This window comes from Vipera ursinii (genome assembly GCF_947247035.1).
Source record: "Vipera ursinii genome assembly, chromosome: 2".
In the NCBI taxonomy this organism is placed as follows: Eukaryota; Metazoa; Chordata; class Lepidosauria; order Squamata; family Viperidae; genus Vipera; species Vipera ursinii.
This window is the reverse complement of record NC_139513.1, coordinates 76114849-76124455: the sequence shown is the minus strand read 5'-3', so window position 1 is coordinate 76124455 and position 9607 is coordinate 76114849. Positions and strand designations below refer to the sequence as shown.

Here is a 9607-nt window from a genome sequence, read left to right as displayed (position 1 = left end):
AATTTAGAGGTATTCCTCATAGGCCAGAGGGTCTTTGCACAACTTCCTCTTATGCCCCAATTGTGCCCTTTTCTGACTGAGAGGCCCTGCTCACAATCATTCAAGCCCTAGTCATCTCCCAATTAGATATTGCAAAGCTCTCTATTTGGGGTTGTCTTTGAAGACTGTAAGTGGTCCAGTTGCGACCCTATCTAGACCGAAATGCCCTACGCACAGTCACTCACACGCTCGTGACCTCCCGTTTAGACTACTGCAACGCTCTCTACATGGGGCTGCCCTTGAGGACCACTCGGAGGCTTCAGCTGGTGCAGAATGCGGCTGCGTGAGTTGTGATGGGGGTTTCCCGATACTCCCATGTAACACTTCTACTCCGCGAGCTGCATTGGCTCCCGGTTGCCCTCCGGGTGAGATTCAAGGTGCTGGTGATGACCTATAAAGCCCTAAATGGCTTGGGTTCGGGATATCTGAGGGAACACCTGCTGCCAGCATCAAGCTCCCTTCGTCCAGTGCGCTCCCACAGGGAGGGTCTTCTCAGGGTGCCACTGGTAAGAGATTGCCGGCGGACAACACCCAGGGATAGGGCCTTCTCAGTGGGTGCGCCTGCCCTTTGGAACCAGTTGCCTGTGGAGCTTAGGACTGCCCCCGACCTCCGTTCATTCCGCCGGGACCTGAAGACCTGGCTCTTCGAGCTCTCTGGCCCAGGCTGAGAATTTTAATTTTAATTTTAATTTTAACTGGGGTTTTATTTGTTCAGGGACAGATGTAATTTTTTAAATTGTTTTTAACTTTTGTATTTTTTGTTTTAATCACCCTGTAAACCGCCCCGAGTCCTTCGGGAAAGGGCGGTATATAAATGTAATTAAATAAATAAATAAATAAATAAATAAATAAATAAATAAATAAATAAATAAATAAATAAATAGTCTACTTTGAAGAGCTGACAACAGAATATCTGCCCATTCACCCACTTTGATAGGGAAGACACAATCTAGACCGCTTCACTAGTAGCCAGGAAATGTGTCTTCTCAGCAGCAGCCCCTATTTATGGAACAACCTTCTTCTCAACATACAGTTAGCCCTACCCCAGAGGGCCTTTAGAAAGGATGTCAAGAACTGGTTCTTTCCTTGGGCTTTTAAGTCATGATGTGTGCTGCCCCAATTGGATGATGGTGTTATTTCTGCCTCAATCACCGTTTCATTGTTTTATTGTTGTTTGTAGGTTCATGTTCCACAGTTTTATTATTTTTTTATGTTATGTTTTGTTCAATGTTTGTAAGCCACCCAGACTTACCTTGATTGAATTAGCTTGCTGTGTAAATGTTATCAATCAATTAATATCTGGACATGTGCAAAATGTTTCCATCGTGATATATTCCTAGCCTAAAATGACTACTTTTGAGTGTTTTGAGGATGGAACAAACTGCCTGTGTTTTCGAGTCTGAAACAAAATATGGCTGCTTTGAGAAGGACGGCTTTGAGCAGGGACAGACGAAACATTTCTTCCTTGAAATGTTCCAACCTCAAAATGTTGATTTGAGAGTCACGAACATGGAACAAAACATATAGATTTCAAGAATTCTGTATGGAGCATGAAACAAAAGACATTAAAACAAGCCAAAGTGTGAACCAAATCCCATTTTACAGGAGCAGCTCCAGATTTAATACAGTTGTATTGCCAAAGAAATTGCCTAACAATTCCAAAACTTTAGAGAATAACTATAGAAAGTTATGGTCCCGTCCATACCTGTGATGGGATCTTGTGCATTTTGAGCCATTCCCTCATCCAAAGGGAACCCCAAACCCATCCCAATCCAGGTCCCTGGGAATCTGCTATGAAACACAGACCCCATTTTCATGTTGTGTTTTAAATGTACCTTTTTGAGAATAAAGCACTTTTTTTGTTTTAGAATCACTCTTAAAATGATTGCCCCCTCATGCTATGGATTAGATCAGGGATGTTAAACTGCCGGCCCGCGGGCCAGATGCGTCACGCCAAAACCGTGCTCACCCCATTGCCGACAATGGGGAAAAAGCCCCGATATGTCATGCGACGTCATGAGATGTCACAAGTTTGACATGCCTGGATTAGAGGTTGTCCATAAGACTTTTACAAAATCTTTCATTGTAAAAGAGTTGCTCTATCTATCTATCTATCTATCTATCTATCTATCTATCTATCTATCTATCTACCTATCTTGTAACCCTGCAATCTAATAGACATTAGGGAACAGAGATTATGGAGCAAAAGAAATTCAGAATCAGGTTAGGATGCATAGTTCATTTTATTGACAAATGAAATTAATTAAGAAGATATTCCCTGGCTAAACAAACAAAAGTGGAGGAAAGAAGGATGGAGGAATGTTGCTTGGAGGAATATCTCAGTCCTCTGGATCAGTACTGCATTATTTTTTACATTTTCCATAGTAACGTAATGCTAATAATCCACGGCTTTCACTATGAAGAGAACGATAAAGCACAGAATTTGAAAAACCAGAAGGTGTAACCCTTTTCACAAATACATACCCAACGTGTTTTACAGTACTAGAATTGTAGAATCTACTGTAATTAGCAAAATTAACCCTTGCTTCATCTTAGCTTGCTATGGTATCACAATAGAGAAAAAGTCCTCCAATGAGGGAATTCATTTACATCAAAACAATCTTTGTCAGCCTAACTGTAACAAATATAAACTGCAACAAATTCAGGTCTCCTACAAAGAAATTTACTCAAGTGGTTCATTTTGGCATCATAAGTGAAACTGATACTTACACAAATGCATTGCAGAAATAGCATCTGTTGGGATAGGTTTTACCATTGGAGGCACAATGGGGCATGTACTCCTTTGTGCACGCAAGTCTGGGAAAGCCAGTGCAATCAACCTTGGGAGAGAACAATGGGTTTTAACTTCTCTTGGCTAATCTCAAGCTTCTAAAGATCTTGTATCATTCCAAATCCAGTGATATAAAACAGTGTTTTCCAATTTGTAGAATTCCATGTGTGGAGACTTCAACTCCCAGAAATCTCTACACTGGTCATGTTGGTTGAGAAATTCTGGACAATGAAGTCTACATATCAGAAGGAATTGGCCCATGTAGAGAATCCATGAGGAGCCATGGCGGTTCAGTGGTTTGAATGCAGTATTGCAGGTTAACTCTGCCCACAGGCCAGAGTTTGATCCTGATGGGCTCAAGGTTCACTCAGCCTTCCATCCTTCCAAGGTTGGTAAAATGAGGACTCAGGTTGTTGGGAACAATGTGCTGACATTTGTAAACCAGCCTGAGAGTGCAATTGCCTTTTGGAAAAAAGCACCTTTGGGACAATCATGACCTGGGTGAATGAGAATCTCCATGGACAACTTTAAAAAGCCTTCTTCTTGAAGCCAGGTTGCCCTGAGGTTATGTGCCTTTTTATATCAGATAAAAATCTGGTATTTTATTCCCCATTAGTATTATTGTAATGACTCGTATGTGCTTATTATTGACTTAACTTTCTGTTAACAGTCCATCTTGCTCTTTTATGTAAGATCCATTTGTATAAATAAAATGAACCTTCCCCAAATATTGTAGAGCTGTGATATGTCTTACAGCATATCAGTTAAACATGTGGGGAAATGCTTCTACCTGTATTTATCTTCATTTGTCATTATTTTACATTTGTCATTATTTTGCACTTCAGTAAATGCATTTTTAAAAAGCAGTACTCCCCACCTATGATTTCTAACGATATCCCACCCAGCTAACTATTTGAGAGAACTCTGCTTTTAGAAAGCAGCTGTAGTAATGCAGCTGAGGAGCTCCACTGAGATGCCAAAATTTAATTCTTGATTGAAGTAAATTTCAGGAACAGGTGAAGTTGTTTTCCCCCCCCCCATCCAGAATGAAGGTGCTCCTTTCTTTCTTCTGAAGGTTTCGTGTTTGTTCTTTTTAGCATTTGCTGGTATTTAGGTGTCTTAGACTTCCTTCATTCTTTCCAGCAAATAGAACACGGGTATCAAACTCACCACGTCACATGACGTGTCGTTATGTATCGTGACTTTTTATGCATTGCCGGAGCTGGGGTGGGCGCAGCCTCCGCATGATACAACCGGCCCACGGGTCAGCAATTTGACACCCCAGATATATAGGTGTCCCTTGAATGGTGACCCAGTGGCCATCCTCCAGAGTAAAATGACTAGGGCCAAATCTGATTTTGTTTTATTTGCATTTAAAGTAATTTAAGAATGCTCTTAATATGACTGCTGTCTAAAACAAGTGGAAGGCAGTCCAAGTCTAGGACTACTGCATTTCAAAGGAGAAACCTGTTTTTTTTCCTCCTTCCAGACCCTTTACTGTATCTAATAATATTAGGAATAGTATAATAGTATAATATTTAGGAATAGGGCTTAAAAGATGCCAAATCCCAACTATATAGTTTTGGCATGAAGGCATATCCTTCTAGGGGCCATCTGTTTGGAGGACTGCAATACTGCACTTGAGGTCAGTTTGTCATCACTATCGCAGAGAGAGACAATTGGGCAGCAAATGGGTGATACAGCAACATCTTTCTTCCAACATTCTAATCCTGTTTTGCGTTTTCAGCATCTATACTTGGAAGGGATTGATTGTTGAATGTTTTGTCAGACAAAATGTAGCAGAGACTCCCTTTCATGTCAAGCTTGATTCTGCAAAAGGTAGCATATTTTTGTCATCTTCTTTAAAAAAATATATTGATGACTTATGTAACAATAAAGGAGAATATTTGTAGCTCAGTGTTGAAATGAGGGGTCCTTGGTGCTTTCTGAGCTTATTTGTTTTCTTGAAGATATTTTATTACCCAAACTAGATAACATGTCAGTGCTAGTGTGGATTAACAATTACCTAGTTTGGGTAATGAGAAACAACCAAACTCAGAGAGCACCAAGGACCCCCCCCCCAAAAAAAAAATTAATGTATTGTGCTCTTCTTAAAGTCAGAGACAATACATTTTCCACCATGTACTTTTCTAATATTAAAAGGAGGAGGAAGACATCTAATTTATTATTCAGTTCTCTAATTACACCTATTATACAGGAAGGTCTATTTCCTTGAATGTTCTGTCTTTTATTCCCTGCAACATAAATCACAATTTTACCATTTCGTACTAAAAATTGGTTACCTTTAAAAAAAAATCCATAAAGTCCACATAAATTTCACTCCAGACATTGCTTTTATTGCTATCTGTCCTCCCCATCCCCCAGCCTCTCACCCCTGCAAAACCATTGCATATATAAATCCTCAACTGTGATCATTTGGGTTAATTATATAGTTCACACTTACTGGTGTTTTTTCTTCTTCAACAGCATCTAAAAAAAAAGATCAAATCCATAAACAATATAAAGTAAAATCATGGCTTGAATAAGCGCCAACTAAATAATATTTTTCCCTGCAAAAAAAGAGTATTTGACCGTACGCATTTCTTTCTGACTCAAATGCAAATATATTCAGATTAATGCAACTATCACTGAATAAAAACATGATCAAATTAAATATCAATTTCTTTAATCAGCTGACAACATAAACACAAAAATAAGCAATCAAAAACACTGTAGTGAATCTAAATTTATAACCCTTTTGTTGGAATACAATGTTGGGCTAAGTATAATGGGTAGTTAGAATTTAGTTGATTAAAGCCAGGCTTCCAGGTTTTGATTCACATCAGAAATGCTTTCTGTGGCTTTAACATTTGAAAGTTACTTAGTCTTTAAACTTTGATATTTGTTGGTGTCAGGACTTTGGAGCGCTGAAGTTTTATTTTCTAAAGATTTATATTATTTCTATATAATACCAGTTGTAATTTGGGCTTGGAAATCCTGCATAAACATGACATTCATGTGAAGGAGCCTTTAAAATGCCCACTTTTGTGAGAACGACTTGATAGTGTGGATCTAAGTCTCAAAATGCCATCTAGCTGAAAAGGGTCTTTTGCAAAGTGGTGCTTGTCTTACCTGAGTGCAAAAAGAAGAGTGCCAGGGTGAAGAACAGGCAAAAAGCCACCTTCATCTTGGTAGGAGAGGATCAGTCACACCAGAGTTCTTCCACTGAAATAGCTTCTAGCTATCACGGACACAAGTGCTGTTTAAGCTCTAGCTGGACATTTATATTTACACATGCAAGTCACCACAACCTTATCAAAAAAAGATAAGAGAATGTTGACATTGCAAACACTTTTCAGTTTCACCATTCTATTAGTATAAGGGAATGTGAAAGGCTTCTGTTAGTCAGCTTCTATTACTAAATATTAAATGAATCTTTGGGAACAGTAAACATTTGGTAAGTCATAAATTATAAGCAAGAAAACTACAGTAAATGTTCAAAGGGGAAAATGTGAAAAATATCATTATTCACCAAACAATAGTTATACACAGTACATGTATCACCACAAATGCCTTGGTATCATTTAAATTAAAAGCACTTCTTTAGAAGCCAAAAGAGATCACCTGGTGCACCAGTTGCGGCCCTATCTGGACCGGGATGCCCTACGCACAATCACTCATGCACTTGTGACCTCCCGGATAGACTACTGCAATGCGCTCTACATGGGGCTGCCCTTGAGGATCACTCGGAGGCTTCAGCTGGTGCAGAATGCAGCCGCGCGAGTTGTGATGGGGGTCTCCCGATACTCCCATGTAACGCCTCTTCTCTGCGAGCTGCATTGGCTTCCAGTTTCCCTCCTGGTGAGATTCAAGGTGCTGGTGATGACCTATAAAGCCCTATATGGCATGGGTCCAGATTATCTTAGGGAGCACCTGCTGCCAGCATCAACTTCCCATCATCCTGTGCGCTCCCACAGTTAGGGCCTCCTCAGGGTCCCGCCAGTCAGGGAGTGCTGGCGGGCGATACCCAGGGGGAGAGCGTTCTCGGTGGGCATGCCTGCCCTATGGAATCAACTGCCTGTGGAACTCCGGATCACCCCCAACCTTCGCTCATTTCGCCAGGACCTAAAAACCTGGCTATTTGAGTTAGCCGGCCTGGACTGAGGGGTTTTAAGGTTTTAAATTTTAAATTTTAAACTCTTTTGGGGCTATTAATTTTATTTTATTTTAATTTGTACATTGCACTGTTTTAAGTTGCCCTGTAAACCACCCTGAGTCACTCGGGAAAAGGGCAGTATATAAATCGAAACAAACCAATAAATAAATAAATAAATAAATTTATATTCCCCAGTCATTTCATTTGATGGCAGACAAGAAGAGGCCTTCAGGGAAACTGAAGAAAGTTTTAATGGTGCATGTGAGGATTGTAACATTTCTTTCTCCTTGCAAGAAATTAGGTTCAGGAATAGAAACTCTTCTGACATCAGTGCAGTGGTGGGATTCAGCCAGTTTGCACTGTTATGTATGGGGATAATAAAATATAGCAGCAGCTCATTGTGACCATCAGGTGGCGCTGTACTGTATCTGGATTGGCTGGTAAGCGCCCGGTGGGAAAACCCAAATAAGGCATTGGCTGCCAGTGCACCTGGCCAAGTATATAAGGGGGTACAGGTAACCCCTTTGTTTGTTCAGTACTGCTTCCAATAAAGAGCTGCCATGCTGAATCCTTTGTCTGTTGTCTGACCATGCGGCCAAGAACCCACTACACAATACGCACCACTTCGGCAGAACTGGTAGTTAATTTTTTGTTGCTTTTGCCCAGAATGGACTTTTGGAAGCGGCATCCACACAGAGAACTGGTTGTTCACATATTATTGTGTTCCTTTCTTCTTTAGAGGGACTAGAAATTAGTTTAGGAAAACAAGCAACTGGTATCTGAAGGTTGATCAGGTTTAGAGTTTTCCCTTTTACACACTTGTGGCTTTCCACACATACACAAAACACACAAAGGTGGTCTTTCTCATTTTTAAATTGTAGGCTAGAGGTTGGTAGCCTTTTCTGGGCCAAGAACCACCTTCTGGGCATAACTCTGAGTCAACATTTACCTTTACCTTTACCTCCAGCTTCTCACCTCTTTTGTAAGCAAAACCCACTCTTATGCAGATACGTTTTTTAAAAGAAAAGAATCATCATCCATACTTGATAAATTCTGAAGAAAAAATAAATATGCCACTTGTGTTTGACTACTACATAAAATTTGAAAAGGCACCTGGTTGATTTAGGAGCTGATCTTGGCAAGATAGTGGGGTTACAAAAATTAATCAGTCTTGGTTCTCCTACTTACTATGATTTCATCATCCTGATCACTTTTTTAAACTGTTGTATCTGTGTTTAAGTTGCTTGAGACCATCCCAGGACCTGTGACCCACAGTTTAAAAAGTCCTAGTATAGAGATTTTCCCTGTGATATAATCAAATCTGTAGAAGTAGCCTCTTGCTTTTATTTGGTTTTAGTATGGAATCATTTGAGACAGGCATGTCAAATTTCTAAGGGAAAAAAAATCTAACCATGTATTTGGTTAGATACAATTTGAAAAGACACTTGATTTGAATTTCTTATGGAAATGTGATATGATAGGCACACGTTGAGTTGTACTAATTTGAGATGGTCCTTTTTAGAAGAGAGCTCAAGACAAAAGTAGCAAGTGACAACCAGCCTTCAAAGAGTTAAGGATTTATTAGGATTTAGGATTTATTTACATTTTTATGGGCCAAGAAATGCCCTTCCCTTATGAAAGGGGTTTAGAATTACTTTGTGACATATAGACCTACTTTCACCTTTTAATCAACACTATCACCCAAACTTTTAGCAAAAGTCACTCATTCTGGGCAGGCATAGGATAAATAACAGAATAAAAGAATAAAAGAGTTGGAAGGAGCTCTGGAGGTCTCTAGTCCAATCCCCTGCTCAAGCAGGAAACCCTATATCATTTCAGACAAATGGTTGTCCAATTCTCTTCTTAAAAATCTCCAGTGTTGGAGTACCCACAACTTCTGGAGGCAAGTTGTTCCATTAATTGTTTCTCAAAGTCAGAAAATTTCTCCTTAGTTCTAGGTTGCTTCTCTCTTTCATTAGTTTCCATCCATTGCTTCTTGTCTTGCCTTCAGCTGCTTTAGAGAAGAGGTTCATCCTGTCTTCTTTGTGTCAGCCCCTTAGCTATTGGAACACTGCTATCATGTCACCCTTAGACCTTTTTTTTCATTAAACTAGACATGCCTAATTCCTGCAACATTCTTTATATGTTCTAACCTCCAGTCCCTAATCATCCCTGTTGTTCCTCATTGTACTCTTTCTAGAGTCTCAACATTTTTTTTCATGTATTGTGGCAGCCAAAACTGAATGCAAACTGTGTGGCTTTACCAAGGCATTTTAAAGTGGTAGTAACACTTCATGTGATCTTGATTCTATACCTCTGTTAATGCAGCCTAACACTGTGTTGGCTTTTTTGGCAGCTGTAGCACACAAACAAGCAAGCAAGAGGAGGGAAGGAAGGAAGGAAGGAAGAAAGGAAGGAAGGAAGGAAGGAAGGAAGGAAGGAAGGAAGGAAGGATTCTGAGGAGAAAACTATAATATGTGCTATCCTACATAATAAATAGAAAGAGACTTGGCTGATTTTTGAGTTAAAACCTAAAGTTACCAGAGACTTCTAAATAAATTGTTTGTGTTTGTGTGTGTATTTATACAGTAGTGGCCAAAACTGTGGAAACCTTTTGGGAA

General features: G+C 39.8%; 1 protein-coding gene across 1 annotated transcript; it reads right to left on the bottom strand.

Moving 5' to 3' along the window:
- Positions 1 to 2402: 2402 nt before the first annotated feature.
- On the bottom strand, positions 2403 to 6065 carry LOC310633392 (kazal-type inhibitor-like protein; the record flags this gene model as incomplete). Its single annotated transcript, XM_083351099.1, has 4 exons — positions 5963 to 6065; positions 5295 to 5320; positions 2770 to 2879; positions 2403 to 2454 (listed from the first exon to the last, which is right to left on the bottom strand). Exons 1-4 carry the CDS (start codon positions 6015 to 6017, stop codon positions 2403 to 2405), a joined length of 243 nt encoding a protein of 80 aa, XP_083207225.1. The 5' UTR covers positions 6018 to 6065.
- Positions 6066 to 9607: the final 3542 nt, after the last annotated feature.